The following is a 20,700-nucleotide window of genomic DNA, read 5'->3' as shown; positions in this document are numbered from 1 at the left end:
CCTATGTTTCCTTTTCTAATGGGATTTTAATTTTTTTTAATGGTTTACATTTCCATGAATTTTAAATACCTCTTAAATTATCATGAGCAATTTATGATGCTTCTTTTTGTTGTTGTTTACAATGAAAGAATTGCATTATTAAGGATGCTTACTTGGAAACAAATCCCACTACATTCAGTGGGGCTTATTCACTAGAAAGTGCTTTTAGGATTGTAGCCCTAATATTCTTCTTCCTTTTAAGAGACTTTAAAAGTTGTGTTCCATACTTAAACATAAAACCCATGGCTTCACATTTATCCACTGAACCTGCAAAAGCCTTCTGATTATATGTCTGAAGATCTGCTCCAACTACAGGCTTGATGTATTGCAAGTCACCATTTTAATACTAATCTCATGCTTTCCAAGGAAGTGGCAAACTTTCTCCTGTTAGCCGAGAAGAAGAAAATTAGTCCCTAGGAGAGGATATCATCAATAGCGTGTTAATCTAACCCTCAGCTGTTAATGATTTACACCAGTATTTCCCTTGATACAGTGAGCTCTGCTGAAATATTATTTTAACAGTTTCTGTCAAGCTTCCTTACTATGTATTTGTTGAAAAGAGGCTGACTGAAGCTCAAATGGAAGTAACTAACTATATTTTGTTTGGGTTTGTTGAGGAGAAAAAAAGGACAAAAACGAATGTTTTAATTTTTAATCCTGTTAATTTTTTCCTGCTGTTCATAAATCATTTAAAACATGTGATAATGCTTGGTCAACTGTTTAGTACAAAGGTGGGGACCTCTCATCTTCCAGATGTTGCTGGACTACAAGTCCCATTATCCCTTACCATTGGCCATGCTGGCTGGGGCTGAAAGCGGAGTCCAACAAGATCAGAGGACCACAGATTCCTCATTCCTAGGTTAGTGAACTGACAGTGCATCTAATATCTGCCAAACTATGACTTGTGCTTGTCCTTAAGCATTGCAAATGAGGATCAAAATCTGGTTTGTACTAAAGAAGTAGCAGCTAATTTAAATATGAGCATGCGAGGGGAGCAGCATGTGCATGGGACCGAGGCTCATACACCAAACCATATATTGACATTATGTCGGTACCAAGCCATTATGAATACTTTTACCTCTTTTAGCATCTCAAAATCTTTTCCTGCTACAGACTGGAATCCTGTGCACACTTACCTGGAACTCAAAGAGACTTAATTGTCAATGAAAATGCATAGGACTGGACTACAAGTTCAGCCTATTTACTGGGAAGAAAGTCCCACTGATTTCAATACTGGGAATTGCTTCCCAGTAACAAGTGTAGGATGGGGCTGTAAAATTTCTTATTTTAATCAAATATTGTTTCCCATCTGGACAATGACCACAAGGATTTTCTCATTCCCTATCCAAGGCTGTGTGCACACTAGTCACCTACAGCAAAGCGTTTCCATTGACCACACCTGGTCATCTGCCAATCAGCTGCAAAATCTGACTGAAGTGATTTTTTTAAAAAATGTACCTGAACTGATCCCACCAGGTTTTACAGTAAAAAGGGTTTGACTAGCATCATATGCCCCCACTTTCAGAAAAGGGATGTAGAGACACACTGGAGTAGATAGAACAGTGTGTCTCTACCCCAATACAGCACAAAGAATAAAAAGTTGGCATTTTCATGTAATCAAGTTACATCTCCACACTTGATCCAATAAAGCAATCTAACTTTTAAAAATAGATTTGGGGAGGAAGACAACACTACAAAATTCCATTCTACTTATACCAGAAAAAACTGTTAGGGTAACACATCATCTGCAGCAGAGTCAGACCAAATTCAGCTGTCTAAATCAGCCCTGACAATTCATACATTCAAATAGTGTTACAGTTGCCCATACAAACAAAGCAATCAACTAAAGCAGCGTTCTTCAACCTTGTGTCCCCAGATGTTGTTAGACTACAGCTCCCATCATCCCTGACCATTGACTGAGTTGGCTGGGGATAATGAACATTATAGTCCAATAACATTTGGAACCCAAAATGGAAAAATTCTGATTCAACTGGCCCATCTAATAATAGCTTATAATGAAGAAAGCAGAAAGAAGTATGATCGTCACAAAACACCAAGATCTGACTATGTAAGGCAAAGCAATAAAACAAATTACCCCATGGCTGCTGTAATGCACTTCAAAACATTTGCACACCTAGGGCCAGTTGTAGGTTATCTAAACATTATAACTGTCAAAAGGTACATCTAGTCTATCAGTGGGCAGCCAGCTGAACTGGGAAAATGTGCAAAAAACTTGAAAATAGCCATCCACCAGAATATGTTCCCTACACATAGTAATGTGATGAAGAACCACTAAAGCTCCTGGCCCTCTTGAAAACACATATAGAGTTTGAGTTCAATTTTCTTACATGAAATGCAGAATGCTGATCTAAATTTGCAACCCATCTTACATTTTGATGTCAATCTATCTATCTCAGGGGCTACCAATGCAGCACCTGCAAAGGCCTTCATTTACACCTGTGTGCAGGGCCCCAGACTCTGAACTTTCATTTATGTGTATATTAAAACAGGAAGTATCTAGCCCTCCTAGAAAGAAAGTATGGAGCAAAAGGTGCAGGTATGCACCTAAGCAGTTTCTGTGAAATAAGCCAGTCTGGCTGCTCCTGTCTGTCAGTGTTTTTAGCCAATGAGTGAAGTCAGAGCTATGACTGATAATTGAGTTGTTTGGACACCAGACAATAGGAAACCCTGGAGTTCTAAAGACCTGTTGTTTTCACCTCCCCTTTAGTGCACTTTTCTCTCATCTGACTTATGTTCTAGTCCTTGAAATCTTAATAATTTGCACTTCCTTTTTCCCTAGCAAAAACGATTCATCTTTCCTGTGGTGGGTTCATCTAAGATCAGGTAGTCCCAAGAAGTTATTTTCTGCAAATACTACTATGCAGTAAGTCTTGGTGGATGTTAAAGAATCCCCCTCCACACAAAAGGCAAATATGAAAACATCACAAAGACATATTTCCTCCTGTACAGGAGCTAAAGAGTAAGGACTCACTAAGAATTCAATGTATAATGAATTTACTGTACAATGCTATGCATATCTACTCAGAAGTAAGTCTCTTTATGTTTAATGGGACTTACTGCCAGGTAAATGGGTACAGGATGGCAACTTAGGCTTTGCTTTAGAGTTGACGTTGGGAAAAACAGGGTTCTTGTACCTTTAACAACTGTATGGCAGGCAAATTCAGCAGGTTAAGCCTTTTCTAGTATGGAAACACAATTATGGGAAAAGCTTCACTATTGCTGTACTCTCTCTAATGTTGTATTATGACATGCCCCCCCTCATGGCACCCATTTTGTAACTGGCACCCACAGAACTTTTCAAAATTCAAAATGTGCCCTCTGGTCGAAAAAGGCCTTGCAAGCCCTGGTCTATCTAGTCTTTGCACATAGTTCCAAATGCAGAGGTGGAACAATAGTTCCTATTAAGCTGCATATATTACTAGCTTTATGTCTCAATGGCCTAATTTGCATGTCACATTAAACAATTGTTAAAATAAACTATGATTAATGTGTATGTTGCTGAAATCATGGGTCCTTTAATAATAATAATAATAATAAATTTAATTTCTTCGTCGCCTATCTGGCCAATGGCTTTGCTCCTTCCCCACTCCTGGTGCTGCCAAGAAGCAAGCCATGGTCTGGCTCAGCGCTATGTCCAAACCCAGACTCATAGTTAGTTTCTCTCCAAATAAAACACAAGCAGTAACCAAGGTGTGTTCTTGGCTTCTTGCTTGTGGAGACTGGAAAGAAACAAACTGCAAGCCTGGGTTCGGAAGCAATACTAAGTCAGACCATTGCTTCTTTCCTAGCAGCCCAGTGGAAATGGAAGCAGAGGAGTAAATGACCACAATTTCAGCAGTATGCCCAAGCATGCTTCACTTTTGCATTAAACCAAAACCACTAGCTTTTCTGCATTAGCCCAACTTAGTCCCAAATGTAAGGTTTGTCACTGGGGATCATTTTCACCTTAAACTTGAATCAGTCAAGCCATGCAACTGACTGGACTTACTCTGGCAGTCGAGACAGGACACCTGCGGAGAGACATGCTATGCTATCGTTGAACCGAGCTGATGATCCTTTCTGAATCCACTTAACAACAATCTCTAGAAGAATCAGGGTAATGAACAAGGGAGTTGCCTAAATTGAGATGGAAAGACAAAAAGAAGATAGACAGTCAACAATAAAATAAAATATTTAGAGGTCACAGGGTTCAAAATAGACTGTAGATCCGAAAGTGACCATTTTCCTCTAACGTTGTTGCTAAGGATATCTCCATCTAATCTTCCACCCCCAAGTCATACGAGAGAAGGATGTCCACCGATAGAAAAAAGAAAACCTTGGTCCCAAGAGGTTTATTCCTCCATTGCTTATCTTCTGATAAGCCCGCAGTTGCAAACAATCAAACAAGTGCTTATAAATGGCTCAGGGGAAGTACTAACTCAGCACCAAGACATAATTCAGGAGCTTAGACCAAAGCTAACAAAGACATACTCACAGGAGCCACTTAAATATTGGGCCAAGTCATGGTTCGATAGGGATTGTAGAAAGGCCAGGAAACAACTAATGAAATACATAAGGGGGACATTACAAGATCTGACAATCTATACCCGGCCAACCCTAGTGTCACTTAGAACCATAGCTTGGAAGATTACTTTTAAAAAGTAATAAATTACAGTTACAATTACTTGGCCCAAAAAAGTAGTAATTACCGTTACAATTACAATTGCTCTGAAAGTAACTGATTACTTTACTTTTTCTCAAAAGTAATTGCTACAATTACATTTCAGTTACTTTTTTAAAAAAACTCCTACAAGGTGCTGGCCTTGGCTGCTGCACATCTAAGAAGCCTAAAACAATATTAAAAATAAACACACACACACAGGGGGTAGTAGAATAAAAAATTTTATCTGTAAGATTAACATAATGGCATAACAGAATCTCACATCCCCCCAAGCAATGAAGATACCCCAACACTTGAAGATTAACATAACGGCATAACAGAATCTCACATCCCCCCAAGCAATGATGATACCCCAACTCTTGAAATCAAATTTTACACTTGAAATGCTTTTATAATATGTTTCTGTTATGTCTCAAAAGAACAAGATGCTCAAAGAGCATGTCAGACAAGGAATGTCTTTTTACAGTCATTACGTTGCCACCAGTACTGAACAGGCGTTCTACTGCGGTGCTTGAAGGCATGCCTGTGTTGTGCTGCAAAAAACACCGCAGCACACATGGAAAGCCATGGAGTGATGACACTTCCCTGCTGGGAGACTTCAGGTACCTCACCAGTTCCTCCTCAGCAGTGTCCACTGCTGACTTCTTGCCCTGGGGCAGAAAGTTAAAGAAGTCATCTTCTAAGTCATCTCCTTCCTGGTCTTTATCTGAAGACTGATCACTGTCCTCATTAAGTACACCCATCTTTATTTCAGCTTTCAACAAGGCTTCCATTGTGTATCTAAGAAAGAGAGAGGATATGTTAACACATATATGTTAGGAAACCATCATCTGCTCTTCATTTCCTGATGCTTGTCATGTCCCCTGGTTCAGGGTCCAGCCTGAGCCTGTGGATGATGGCATGGAAGGTAGGAAGGTGACCAAGTCACCACACTCATGGGGCAGCAAAGCAGACCCTTAAGGATTACCTGCAGCAACCCAAGGTTGTGATGAGGAGCCCCAGGAAGAAAAGGACCAGCCCCTGTCTACCACCTTAAGCCTTCTGATGCCTCCCTTGAGACAACATTTCCCTTGGAGTAATCCACCCAAAGGGCTTCCCTAATGTTCTTACTTGTTGGTATGGGTGGTGGCCTGACACGATTCCAGCCAATCTAGTTTGAAGCGAGGGTGTAGGCAGGCTGCCAGACGAAGCCTCTTGTCCTCCCAGATAGCTGCAAACCGCTTTCTTAGGGCTTCGCGCACACCTCTCAGCAGCTGAAAACAGTATGTGTACCTCTCAGGTTTGTTTTCCAGTCCTTCTAACTTGTGGTCCAGATTGCAGAGCGTTGGTAGCAAATACCCCATGAACATGCCGTTCTCCCGTTGCAGGATATCTAGGGACTGGGCTAGTGGCTCCATAATCTCTGTGTATTCCTGTACCACTTCAGTCTCAGCAGCTGTGATCCTGGACAAGGAGCAGCGGTCCATTATGGCATGCATTTTTAGTGGCACAGTTTAGTGGCTCATGTAGTTGCTTCAACGCATCAAAGGTGGAATTCCACCGGGTCTTATTCGGTACCTTCAGATACACACCACATTGCGCACGGATATACTCAGCAATCTGTGCTGACTGGTTCTGCTTGGACCACAACTTGCTGCACTTTCCCATCAAGGAACGAAACTGTTTCTTGAAAGGACCAAGAAGACTACTTTTGGAGGAGTCAGAAAGCATGGCCTCTATGTCTTGTGTTGCCACAAGGTTGAGGGTGTGGCTAGCACATCTCTGGTGTGGTGGTAAAACAAAATCCTCTCCTAAGTCTGCAGCTTCTTCCTCTGCCTCAGGTCCTGTGTCCAGGATCTCACAGATAGGCACAAACTCCACCTCAGCCTCCTCCTCCTCCTGGTTATCACCATCATCGTCACTGGTGCCTGCAGCTTCCACTGGTTCTTTGGCCATGAAAACTCTGAACGCTTTCACAAAATTGGAGCCATTGTCTGTAGTAGTGCACATAACTTTGTTGTGGATCCTGTACTGCACATGTACATCATGCAGTGCTTTTGAAAGGACATCGTATGTATGGCGCCCCTTCAGACGCTTACAAGCCAAGGCCCCGACCTCACGTTTCAGGGTAGTTGGGTTGATCCAGTGGGCTGTTACCCCAAAGTAACTCTTCTTGCCATTGGTCCAACAATCTGCAGTGGTTGCTATATATGCCACAGCACCCATTCAGTTTGCAAGAGTTTCTCTCATGTGGCATGAGACAATGAAATCAATGATTCTCCTGTCGAGATTGCTCTGGGTGACAGGCTCCCTGCCAGATCCCCACCTCTCAAGGGTTGTCTGCTGCTGCTTCAGCATTTTGGGAGGAGGGGTGTCATGCATTGGTTCAGGAAGGCCACGGCTCCTTGCCTTTATTGCTTCTTCAATTGCTCTCAGCTTCTCAGGGTGTGCCCTCTGAGGAAGAAGAACAAAGCATGAATCCAAGAAAAAATGGAAGAGGAACTTCACAATTTAAACATAAATAGACAATGGACACTCTTTGAGGACCAGCATGACAAAGGCTTACCTCAAAATGTTTCTTCACATTGGATGAGGAGGAAACAGCTGATCTCAGATTTTTGATCCTTGGAAGGCAGTAATTGCATCGTACAACAACATTTTTCCCACTCTGGCTCACAAATGTACAAGCTTTCTCAAAGCCAAACCATGGTACTTGCTGTTCTGCAGATGTGGCTGTGGGCAACTGGCACTGCTTCATGCCCTCCTCCTCCTCATGCACAGGGCCTCCTTTCTGAACCTCACTTTCTAGTTTTGCCTCCTCAGGATCAACAAGCTGTGACTCAAGTGGCCGCACTAACTGACTGCTGCTCTCAGCAGCAAAACCTGCAACAGGCGTCTCTGTAATAAACAAGAGATAATGCTCCTATATGGGTGAACTTCAGCTGTGATGTGCCCCCATCTCTTCCCCATGCTGCAAGATCCCCCAGTCAGAGTGGAAGTAAGCAGGTCGATAGCACAATTAAAAGAGATCCTATTTGCATCATTTTTGCTCACTGAATAACCCTGCCTGGGCCAGTCTAATCTACTATCTCACAGGGTTGTTGTGAGAACAAAATGAGACTAGGGTTCAAATCCCCACATAGCCATGAAGCTCACTGGGTGACCTTGGGCCAGTCACTGCCTCTCAGCCTCATGAAAACCCTATTCATAGGGTCACCATAAGTTGGAATCAACTTGAAGGCGGTACATATATTTTTTATTTTGAATATGATGATTATGATAATAAATATGCAGCATTTCAAATTAATTCTGTATGAGAAGCATTCCATGCCAAGCTTGGAAAACCAAGGATGAGGTATAAAATGTAGACAAAAATACTTTTGACAAAATGCCGTTTATCTTCTATATCTATATCTATAATTAGCAATACAGCTGAATGATGTATGTAAAGTATTTTTTCTTTCCCTTTTCTTTTTTATTAATATTTTAGTATTACTGCTAAAGTTCTGATGAAAGAATAAAGCATTCATTAGCCAAATTCAAATGATTAGAACACATCACATAAATTCCACTGAAGTTGGAGTTTTTGCCATAGAAAATGAAAAAAACATATAACCTATGATAGCCCAATAGACAATCAGAACTAATATAAAACCCTATTGCTTCTCATTTGCAAATCTTGCAAGATCTAAGGTAACTCTAGATCATGTGAGTTCAGGTGATGCATGTTATGTACATTTGTATAGATATTAGCAGAGATTGTCAACAGTCTATGATGCTTGTGTGTGCCAATGTGTGTGTTTGTGGCAGGCTTTTACCCTGCACTGAGATCACTGAGACTTAAGACTTAGTAAAATAAGAAAAGCTATTTCATTTATAGAAATACATCGTAGATAGGAAAGGCATACCTAGTTCTAAGTAACTAACCTGGAGGCGCAACACCCAGGTTTGGGAGTTGCCCTCACTGCCCCTTCTTCATGAGTACTGGAGAGTGACAGAATAGGGCTAGAAGCAAATAGAAAGCAAAAATGGAAAGTAGGGTAACATCTAAAGAAATACTCCCCTTTACATCTCTCCTTTCTTTCTTTCTGTATATATATATATTTATTTATATTTATATATATCACGCCCTTCCTCGCAGTAGGAGCCCAGGGCGGCACTGACAGTGGTTGACCTTCACTTCCTAAAAAGCAGTAATGATGAAACCCCTCAACATTGCCTATTGCAGCCTGTGCAGCTTTGGCACTGTTCATCTTATTGAAGCTTACTTGAGCTTCTGCTTTTTGCACCTGCACATTCTTTTCTAGGCAGCAATTGTGTTGCAGTGACTGCACCACACAGCCTGAGACTTCTCTCCTCCTTGCTTTGGTCACCACATGGCAATGTCATCAAGAAATGGCTTGCACATAAATACACAAGCCTGGGCTGTGATGAGAACAGATTAATCTCAACTCTGAAATTCACTGTATGCGAACTGAACGGTACTTGTCTTCCTGGTCAAATGATTTTAAAAAAAAAAACCAACTCTAGGGCTACAAGCTTTAATTTTCAGCAGATTAATTAACTAAAAGGAGAGTTGATTAATCAGTGGGGCCTATTTTTATTGGTAAGAATGAGTTTTAATATGAGACACTTGTTTATTGTTTTTAGAGTAATTTTGTGTGTTACTGTACTGGGGAATGCATGAAACAATAACAAAGATCAGCCTTGATTTTTTTTAACTGTGTGCCCTAGAGCTTCTGTATTGAATTCTTCATTGTCTTGCACTCCTTTTAATTATTATATTCTGCAAATTCTCATAGATTTGAAGTCTTGGTGATAAGCAAATCAATTGAAATGTAATTGATCAGTTTATTGAAAGGGAGAGGATTAATCAGTTAAACATTTTAATTTTACATTGCCCAGATATTCAGCTGCAATAAATGGATTTTTTTCAACAAGAGGTGATCTTCACAGGTACCCCGCCTGGGGATGCTGTTGGAGAGAATGGGGTTTACAGGAGTTGTCTCTCTCTGGGACTGGGAATCTCTCTCTTTCTCACAGAACATGAGTTTGAGAGCTGGGGGACTGAGAGGAGGAGCTGCAAGGACCGTACTTCTCACCTCATCTCTGCCAAGAACAAAAAAATCAGCCTTAAGCCATTTATTATATGCCTAATGATTTTTTATTTTTATTATTATTATTACTGAGACAGTTTTTGTCCCACATACAATTCAGTCTTGTGATTAAACAGGACAAAAATACAAATAAAAAGAAAGATGGAGTTCAAATAAATATACAATAAAAAGCTAGCCGGCATTTTAAAAGGCAGGAGTGCTCTGTCTGGATAAATACAGCACACAGGTATGCATGGGAACAAGGGGGAGAGTTCAAAAAGGGGGGGAAGGAAGAGAAGTAGGCTGTGGGGGGGGCAGAAGGTGCCGCGGAGGCAGCAGCGAGGTAAGGAGAGGCACACACACACACACACACACACAAATCATCGTCACTCACCTCCACAGCTCTTCGCCATTCTGCTGCTGCCTTCTCCTCCGTTGTCCTTGCCCTGGCTTTTTCCTCCAGTGTCCATTTTTTCCTCTCAGACGCTAGCAGGCCCTGCCTATTCACCTCTTCCAGAGCTTGGAAAAGTTACTTTTTTGAACTACAATGCCCATCAGCCCAATCCAGTGGCCATGCTGGCTGGGGCTGATGGGAGTTGTAGTTCAAAAAAGTAACTTTTCCAAGCTCTGCGAGATCACGAGGGAAGAGAGAGTCTGCGTAGAGGTCCAATCAGTGTGAGGCACATGTCTTGTGTTCACCAATCACAGCCAGGAGCTGACTTCCCCTTGTTCCCACCCCCAAGTAACGTCCAACCTAACGTGGAAACGTTAAAGTCGCAGCTGAAAAGTAGGGAAATTACTAGTTGTTCCGTTACTTGCCAAATGTAATGGAATTACCCACTCATTATTTAAAATTGTAACGAATTAGAAGTAACTCATTAAAAATAACGAGTTATTTCCAAGCTCTGCTTAGAACAAACTATAAACAGCTACTTAAACAGAAAAACTTGCATTTGCCAGAACTGGTTGGCTCTCTCGCGCGCAGGCTGTCAAAGACAGAAATGAGAGCAGGTTCTGGGAACTGATAGCCAAAGGGTCAAATAGTCTCCACGAGCCTTGTCAGATCACGGCTAACCAATGGCTCGGCCATTTTGGTGGACATAACCCCCAACAAACAAGTCCCCCCCATTTTTCTACGCTAAGCCAAGATTTAGCAATGCCTCAATGGCCGGAAGTCTCACCAGTTCACATCAAAGAATTAATCAATTCCCTCAAACAAGGAAAGGCCCGGGGGGTGAGGACATGTTACCACCGGAAATTTTTAAAAATTTCCCAGATTGGTGGGCCCCTGTCTTGGCAAAACTCTTCACCCAAATAAACAGCACAGGCGTGCTTCCCGCTGGATGGAATTTGAGTATAATTGTACCAATCTACAAGAAGGGAGATCATGCATGTCCAAATAACTATCGCCCTATAAGTCTGATAGATATAGAAGCCAAACTCTATGCAAAATTTCTGCTGTCGAAATTAGAGGAGTGGGAGGAGGCAAACCAGATAATCTGCCCTGAACAAGCTGGCTTTAGGAAAGGCCACAGCACTATAGATCATTGCGCTACCCTCTCCTTCTTAGCAAAAAAATCAATACACGGACCAACAAAACACCTTTATGTAGCCTTCGTGGACCTAGCGTCCGCCTTTGACTCAATTGAAAGATCCAGACTCTGGGAAAAACTTAAAAATTCTAATATAGACAGACGCCTTTTATTTCTGCTAAACTCATTACACTCCAATAATAGTGCCAGAGTTAGGGTGGGACCAGCGGGCTCCCAGACAGACCCCTTTCCAATAACTAAGGGAGTCAAACAGGGTTGCCCGCTGGCCCCATTCCTATTTAACTTCTTCATAAACGATATAGTAACTGTGGTCACAGGGATGGACCTTTTCCCTCCATCCTTAGGTCCAAGGAAAATATCCCTATTATTGTATGCGGACGACATGGCCGTACTATCAATAACTCGCCTTGGACTTAGAAGGGCCCTAGCAAGGCTCTCATCATATTGCGTTACTGAAAAATTACAAATAAACTATGCTAAAACCAAAATCATGGTATTTGGCAATAGGTCACCAAAACATAAATGGACAATTAATGGTCACCCAATTGAGCAATGTTGGACTTTTAAGTATCTCGGCATATATTTTTCCGACTCTCTGTCCTGGAGAAAGCATATAGAACACACAAAAGTGGCCGCCCTAAGAGTCAGCGGAACAATCTTGAACTTCTATCGCACAACAGGGGGAAATCTAGTATCCCCGACTTTAAAATTATTTCAAGTAAAGTCATCTCAATGATGCAATACGGAGCCCCAATTTGGGGATGGGAAACCCCCCTGCTTGACCAATTAGAGACAGTCCAAAACAAATTTTTTAAAAAATTCTGCTTCTCCCTTCATCAACTCCAGCAGCGTTAGTCCAGGCCGAAACCGGAACTCAACCAGTTAGGGCAAGGATTCACCTAGCCCTCTTAAACTTTTGGAAGACAGACATGCAAACCACACTAAGGAAAACGCTAAAAGTTAGTGCAACACACGTATGGACAGACAGATTCTGGTCTGCGCAACTATCCAAAATATGCCAACTTTACCATCTAAATTGCAAAGTCCTCCAAGATTTTTCCACCAGAGTAAGTATCAAGGAGGCCATTATATGGCATACCGCCTGGATTGATAAGCTAGCTTTAATAAATTCCAACTACACAAGATTGTATAGCCTTTTTAAAACGGAACAAACCAAAGCAAACTATCTAGACTTCCTTACCTCAGTAAATTTGCGCCACGCTTACACAGCCCTGAGGTTCCAGTCAATGTCTACGGCATATCTGGCTGGATGATATAACGGAGTCCCCCGGGCCCAAAGACTATGTATTTGTGATGCCCCAGAGGTGGAGTACCTTCCGCATTATTTGCTAGCATGCCCTTTATATAATCAGCCTCGGACCAAATTTTTAGATGAGGCCTTGATACATGCGCCTAAAGATACATCCTCTCGCATTTCCTTCCTTCTATCAGATAAGGATCCCAGCTTAACATACAAGGTAGCTCTATTTGCCCTAGCAGGGAACGTTTACTAGAACTAGGACACCCCAGTTAGATAATTCATGCTGACACATCGATTTTAATTATTTATGATTTTAAAGCAATCTGAAAATATCTGTTTGTATAAAATGTGTTTCTTGTTTGTACAAAATGTGTTACCTGTGTGAGGCCTATGGCCAGACAGTAATAAATGAATTGAATTGACAGACAGTCAACAATAAAATAAAATAGGAATGTTTATTTTCCAATAAAGATTTATACTTAAAATACATTATTTTCCCTAAAACTTGTCATTTAATCTGAATATCTGCATTAGTCATACTTGTGTAAACATTGCACATTTTTATATGCGAGGTTGACAGTACATTTCTGTTCACATTTATTTGGGAACAAGTCCCATTCAAATCTGTCTAACCTATGATTAAGTAGGCATGATAAAGGATCACATGTAAGGTAATTTTGTGCCATATAGCTTTGCAGGAACATTGTTAACTTGTAGTAGTGTAGTGGCAAATTCAGAAGTGCAGGGGCCCCATTTTTTGCTGCTGGATTGAGAATGAAATCCTTCTTAAGGTCTTTTCCCACAACAACAGACGTCCCAAGGGGACAAAAAGAATGAAAGGGGAGAGTGTTAGCTACTGAAAGTAGTCTCCTCAATGCCTGACTCACCTCCTTTCTCTCTGACTGGCTCCAATCCGCAGAAAAGGACAAGGAAGCATGTTACAAGACTCTTCTCAGTGGCTAACACACTCCCCTTCCACGCTGATTAGTCCTGCTGGGACCCTGCTCCCAAAAAAGTAAGGGGTCTATGACTCCATGAGACCCTGGATGACAACACCCCTGCTTGTTCTTTTTGTATTACATCAAAATCTCAATACAATGACTTTATAAGAAATTTCTCCATTATTTCATTGAAAAGGTTTGCCCTTTCTCCAGTTTTGTATTGTCTGACAAAAAGTCCTCTGAAGCAAGATTTTCTTAGTATATTGTTTCTGATTCTGAACCAAGTGTATTTAAAGCTAATGATTTACAGATTAGTTATTCCATACTGCAAGCTACATTGATAAGCAAGGGTGGACTCAGGGATCTATTTTTCTACTAAAATCCATAGCAGAGGTAGAATTTGAGCTCCTAGATCCCAGCATTATTCTAGCACTTTTCATGTTACTCGGGGTGGGTGGGTTATACATTGTGTCGCAGAGTGGCGAAACTGGGAATGGAGAGACTGAGTGAGCCTTTATGTGTTTGAATCTTTGCTAAAGATTACACCTTTCCTACAAATTAGTCAGACAGAGACTTTAAGCTTTAAAATAAGAAATAACTACTTTATTCTGGAAGTACATACTTGATAGGAAAGAGTTCTACATCTAGCTAACTAGCTAAGTTGGAGATGCAAACACTAAGCCTAATGTTTACCCTCATGCTGGAGGAGAGGGAGAGACAAAGAGAATATGTCTGCTCTCCCTCTCAAGAGAAAGAAGGAAGGAAGGAGATGTGGTCAACATCCTATGCGTATCAGTCTAGCAGGAAGGGAGAGACAGCAGGAGATCAAAGGATAGGTATTAGCCTAGCATCAGGAGGTCTCCTCTCTAGCTACCCTTTTTAACCCCATGTGGCCTCAACCCACAAGTTGGAGTTGAACCACATATTCCAACACATTGTTCCTACTCCCAGCCATCACACATTTGATACAATGCGTGTAGATGCTCCTATACATGCATATGGCTTTTTCCAGTGATTGGGAACCCGAAAAAAGCAGGTCTGCATTTACAAAGTTAGATTCATCTCACCCACTATTGTGCAGTCTGACTGGCAGCAGATCTCAGAAAGGGAAATTCCCAAGGTGCTTACCCCTTAACTCTTTAAGACATAATGCTCTCCTCCCATACCAGAATCTGCATCCCTATTGTGGAATGCCATGTCGGAGCTAGAATCAGGACACCAGCTCACCAAATCAATTATATGGTGATGGTAGGGAGAGGGAGGATCTCTCCCTACTCGTCAGATCAACCTGCAAGGGGACAAGGTAAGGTGGGGAAGTATGTTTATCTACATGGTTCATGGGTGTGCATGTGTGCAAGAGAATATGCCTGCATCTGACCCTCTCCCTGCTGTTTATCTGCATGCATGTGTATATAGGATTGCAGAAAATGTACATTAAATCTGGAAGATAAAATTAACCTTGAAGGAATCAGAACCTCCATCCACCTCAAAAAGGAATGGATTCATCATGTAGCTCATGTTTGTTGTTGGCAAGGGTAAAAATGGTGGGAGGTGGAAACCATGTATGTTGCCAAGTTCCTTGGGTAAAGGATGGTAAACAGAAAATAAATGAAAGATATATGCTATTTACCCATTTTATTTTGAAGCAGATATAGGAGGATGGGGATGTACTTCTGTCTGTTCTGTTTTGCATTTGACTATAAAGGGTGCTTCCAGACAGGTATTTTTTGTGGGATGGGTGCTCCTCATACATACTAGGGGTGGGTGAGAAACTCTATTTGGTCTGCACTTCAAGTTGAATCTATCAAATCCGCACTTTCTGAAACAATATGTGAAGCAAACCACAGCCATCCTTCAAAATTCAAACTCATTTGAATTTTACTAGGCCGTTCGCCAACCAATCTTTACAAAAATGCATATATTAGAGGAAAATGAGCAAAAAATGTATATATGAGTGAAAACATACAAAACAACTTTATATGATTGGGAATTGCTTGCAAAAAATGTGTACATTAGTCAAACCTGCCTACAAAAATGTGTTTGCACTAAAATGCTAGAGAATTTTCATGAGGATTTTTAAAAAATCACAAATTGCTGCAGAAATGTGGGGAACTGAATTTCATGTTGGAAAAATGAGACATAGAGAAACAAACGGATTATTTATCACAGAAATTGGCGCTAAACTTCCAATGCGCGAATTACCAGCTAAGAAATCATCAGAAAAACAGATTAAAGTGCAGTGTGAATGCAGCCCTAGAGATGCAGTGCATTGCACCTGTAACCTTCTGAATCCAAAGGTCTACCACTGAGCTCCTCCTCTTCAGATGCACACCTTAACGTGGTGAGGGGGGTTGAGTGTGTTGAAGAAGCTGAGAGCAATGCCGTCAGGTGTCTAGACCCAGAGGCTAGACTTCTTGCACGGGCACCCAAGGCGGAATGGTCAAAGCTGAAACACCAGACTAAGATGCATCCAAACTCAGAGGAACACAATGGTAAACCACCTCTGAATATCTCTTACCACGAAAACCCTATGAACAGAGTATCCAAAATGCAACACAAGATAGTGCTGGAAGATGAGACACACACACCCCAGTCAGAAGGCACTCACCAAGCTACTGGGGAAGAACAAAGGACAAGTATGAGTAGCGCTGTGACTAATGACGCAGCTGGGTCAAAGCCGAAAGGAAGCCCAGAGGCTGATGTGCACAGATGTGAAAGGAGAGTCCAGAGTTGTATGATGCACACAATAGGAACATGGAATGTGAGAAGCATGAACCAGGGAAAGTTAGAAATTGTCAAGCAAGAAATGGAACACATCAACATTACAATACTTGGTGTGAGCCAACTAAAATGGACGGGAATGGGACATTTTCAATCAGGCAACTACAAAATATTTTATGCAGGAAATGAGAAATCAAGAAGAAATAGGGTTGCTTTAATAGTGAGAAGTGGTGTAGCAAGAGCAATTAGGAGCTACAACGCAAGGTCTGAGTGAGTGATATCAATGAGATTAAATGGGAAACCTATCAACATAACCATCATCCAAGTCTATGCTCCAACTGCAAACGCAGAAGAAGAGGAATTGGAGAGATTTTACACAGAAGTACAGGAAGAAATTGATCACACACAAAACAAGATGTGCTGATAATCATGGGGGATTGGAATACAAAAGTAGGGAACAGAGAAGAATTAGGAATTGTGGGGAAATGGGGCTTAGGAGACAGAAACGAAGCAGGACAAAGACTTATTGAATTCTGTGAAGCCAATAATTTGTTTCTTGCAAACACATTTTTTGAACAACCAAAAAGACAACTGTACACATGGACATCACCAAATGGTCAATACAGGAAACAAATTGATTATATAATTGGTAGCAGAAGATGGAGATGTTCCATACTTTCTGCAAAAACAAGACCAGGAGCAGACTCTGGTACAGATCATGAACTGGTCGTATCGAAAATCAGAGTAAAGCTAAAGAAGAAGAACAAAGCAATCATAATGCCAAAATACAATTTACATAACATCCCAGAAACATATAAAGATCAAATAAGGAACAGGTTTGAGGCTTTAAACTAGTAGACAAAGAACCAGAAGAACTATGGAATGAAATCAGAGACGTTATCAGGGAAGAATGCAAAAAGACAATACCTCTAGTTAAAAAGAGAGAAAGACCTCAATGGATGACTGAAGAAACTCTTCAAATGATTAAAGAGAGAAGGAAAGCAAAAGCAACAGGAGACAGAAACACAGTCAAAACCCTAAAAGCAACAATACAGCGACTAGTACGTAGGGACAAAGAGAACTATGACAATAGTTACTGTATAGAAATAGGACAACAAAAAGGGTAGAACAAGAGCCCTGTTCCAAAAGATTAGAGAAATGAAAGGAAAATTTAAACCAAAGTAGGGATGTTGAATAATCAACAGGGGAACACACTGACTGACTGAGATGAAATAAAAGGAAGATGGAAGCAATACATTGAAGAACTCTATAAAAGAGATGCCAGGATGACAGATTCATTCACAGAGGACCATATGATGAAGAACCAGAAATTTTAAAATGCGAGGTGAAAGCTGCTCTTAAAATACTTGGAAGAAACAAATCACCAGGAATAGATGGCATATCAATAGAGTTGCTACAAGCTACCGAGACTGAATCAGTCCCAATTTTGACTAAAATCTGTCAAGAAATATGGAAAACTAAACAATGGCCCACAGACTGGAAGCATTCCATATACATCCCAATTCAAAAGAAAGGGGATCCCAGGAAATGCAATAATTATCACACTATTGCCTTAATATCGCATGCAAGTAAAGTAATGCTCAAGATTCTACAACAAAGCCTCTTACCAGATATGGAGCGAGAAATGCCAGGCGTCCAAGCTGGATTTAGAAAGGGAAGAGGCACCAGAGATCATATCACAAACATATGTTGGATAATGGAAAGAAACAAGGAATTTCAGAAGAAAATCACCCTGTGCTTTATAAATTACAGCAAAGCCTTTGACTGTGTAGATCATGAAAAACTATGGAATGCTTTAAAAGAAATGGGGGTGCCACAGCGTCTGATTGTCCTGATGCGCAACCTATACTCTGGACAAGAGGCTACTGTAAGGACAGCATATGGAGAAACTGATTGGTTCCCCATCGGAAAGGGTATGAGACAGGGGTGTATTTTATCACCCTATTTATTTAATCTATATGCAGAACATATCATATGGAAAGCAGGATTGGACCAAGATGAAGGAGGTGTGAAAATTGGAGGGATAATAATTTAAGATATGCAGTAATTTAAGATATGCAGACGATACCATACTACTAGCAGAAACCAGTAATGATTTGAAATGAATGCTGATGAAAGTTAAAGAGGAAAGCACAAAAGCAGGACTACAGGCGAACGTCAAAAAGACTAACGTAATGACAACAGAAGATTTATGTAACTTTAAAGTTGACAATGAGGACATTGAACTTGTCAAGGATTATCAATACCTTGGCACAATCATTAACCAAAATGGAGACAATAGTCAAGAAATCAGAAGAAGGCTAGGACCGGGTAGGGCAGCTGTGAGAGAACTAGAAAAGGTCCTCAAATGTATCACTGAACACTAAAGGCAGGATCATTCAGACCATGGTATTTCCAATCTCTATGTATGGATGTGAAAGTTGGACAGTGAAAAAAGCTGATAAGAGAAAAATCCACTCATTTGAAATGTGGTGTTGGAGAAGAGCTTTGCGGATACCATGGACTGCAAAAAAGACCATTAATTGGGTGTTAGAATAAATTAAACCAGAACTGTCACTAGAAGCTAAAATGATGAAACTGAGGTTATCATACTTTGGACACATAATGAGAAGACATGATTCATTAGAAAAGATAATAATACTGGGAAAAACAGAAGGGAGTAGAAAAAGAGGAAGGCCAAACAAGAGATGGATTGATTCCATAAAGGAAGCCACAGACCTGAACTTACAAGATCTGAACAGGGTGGTTCATGACAGATGCTGTTGGAGGTCACTTATTCACAGGGTTGCCATAAGTCGTTTGGAGGCACATAACAACAAACCACTGAGCTACAGCCTTTTCATTATCTATGAAGCAGAACAACATAGCCAGCCTTTCCAGAGAGGCTTTCTCCTCATCACTGAGGTAATTAACGTTCGGTTTCTCTACTAGCCCAAGCGCAGTTTTCCTGAAGTATGTTCAGATCTCAGCACTGCTAGTTAAATTAGGCCATGGGGTGAAAGGGCTTTAGGTCAGTGTGGCAGAGCATCTACAATACATGCAGAAGGACCAAGGTTCAATCTCCGGCATCTCCAGGTAGGGTTGAGAGAGACACTCTACTTGAAACCCTGTAGGGCGCTGCCAGTCAGTGTAGCCAATACTGAGGGAGATGGACTACTAGCCTGACTTGGTATAAAGCAACTTCCTATATTCCTATGACATGTCACCCCGACTTCCTCGGGCTGGGTGCACAGGTGGGGAGCCCTCCAATAGCCGCAACCTAGCGGGCCAGTTCGTTGCCTTGTGCTCAACTCCTGGGTGCTCTCACCTTGTCCACGTAATCGGGCACCTCCTCGACGGTGCGGAAGGAGCTCTCTTTGGGAGTGAGGGTGTAAAACATGAGGCGGAGCTGCTGGGAAACAGAAAGAGCCTGCTGGGGTTCGGCAAAAGAAGCGGCCATGGCTGGCCTGCTTATGCCGTTTGCGTAGCTGCTCCTGCTGGCCGCGGCCGCTCCCCTTTCTCCTGAAAGAAGCCTGCGGAGAAGTGAACCGAACGCGGGCAGGAAAAATATTAGTCGTACGCTCGCCCGCCCCTCAGCTAGGAGAAAGTTCAAGTCGTGGGCAAGAAAAACAGCGCCGGGGTTTCTCCTAATGTGCGGTTACTTTCAAGGCTATGGGGTGAGGCGCGCCCACGGTTCCCCGCAGGGCCCTGGGGGCGTTAAAGGACAAAGTTCCGTTGGGAGGGACCCGGGTTGGTTACGCAAACAGTAAGCAGGAGATATCGCCGCAGCATAAGCAACAGTTTCCGCGCCTTCTTGTGGGTGCAGGTGTCAGCTGTATATCTTTTGTATTACACCTTTGTTATACCACACCACCGCAACCGCCTCATCTCAAGGGCATTACGGGGGGGGGTTGTCTTTACAAAAAGGGCTGTATCTTTTCATCGGGGCGGTGTCAAAGGAGAACCGAGGGGCAAAAGGAGCTCCCCCCCCACCTAGTATATTTCGTCCACCTAGAAATATACTTTGTCCTTTCTGTGCTCTCCCCCAGAATTTTCTTTTTGTGCCGTTGCTGCTTTTCATTTAGGACCAGAACGTCTGGGTTATTGGGTGTGTGTGTGATAACCTGTCTACTTTACTTGCACATCCCGTCCTCCTTGCTTCCCCCACCCTCTTGAACGGGCCCAGAGTGGTCCTTTACTGCGCCAGGCAGCTCTCGAGATATTTTGCTATCTGAGGTAGAAGACAAAATGGAGCCTTTCCTGTCCCACTGCATAAGGGAATAGGGTGACTTTAGGTTGGATGAAGTGACTGCTGATTTGGGGTGCTTTGAAAGGGCAACAAATTGTTACTTTGATTTATTATTATTGCTGTTGTTGTATTTTTATTCCCGGGAAGAAGTGCTTGTGGGATTCTCTGTCTCAGGTGTCA

The 20,700-nt window shown here is 41.8% G+C and overlaps 1 protein-coding gene across 2 annotated transcripts in view; it reads right to left on the bottom strand.

Annotated features, from left to right (window-relative positions):
* Positions 1 to 20,169, bottom strand: part of AGMO (alkylglycerol monooxygenase) — a 260,877-nt gene extending 240,708 nt beyond the window's left edge. Inside the window, exons 1-2 of one of the 2 annotated variants that reach the window (XM_061587149.1) lie at positions 19,600 to 20,169; positions 4,049 to 4,176 (exon numbers count right to left, since the gene is read on the bottom strand). In XM_061587149.1, the coding sequence (XP_061443133.1) occupies positions 4,049 to 4,176; positions 19,600 to 19,731 (260 nt within the window). In that variant the 5' untranslated portion in view covers positions 19,732 to 20,169. The remainder of the gene's footprint in view (positions 1 to 4,048; positions 4,177 to 19,599) is intronic. The other variant, XM_061587148.1, reaches the window with a different exon arrangement.
* Positions 20,170 to 20,700: the final 531 nt, after the last annotated feature.

The sequence above is a fragment of the Rhineura floridana genome, chromosome 10 (assembly GCF_030035675.1).
Source record: "Rhineura floridana isolate rRhiFlo1 chromosome 10, rRhiFlo1.hap2, whole genome shotgun sequence".
NCBI lineage: Eukaryota > Metazoa > Chordata > Lepidosauria > Squamata > Rhineuridae > Rhineura > Rhineura floridana.
This window is presented reverse-complemented; position numbering and strand designations above follow the sequence as displayed.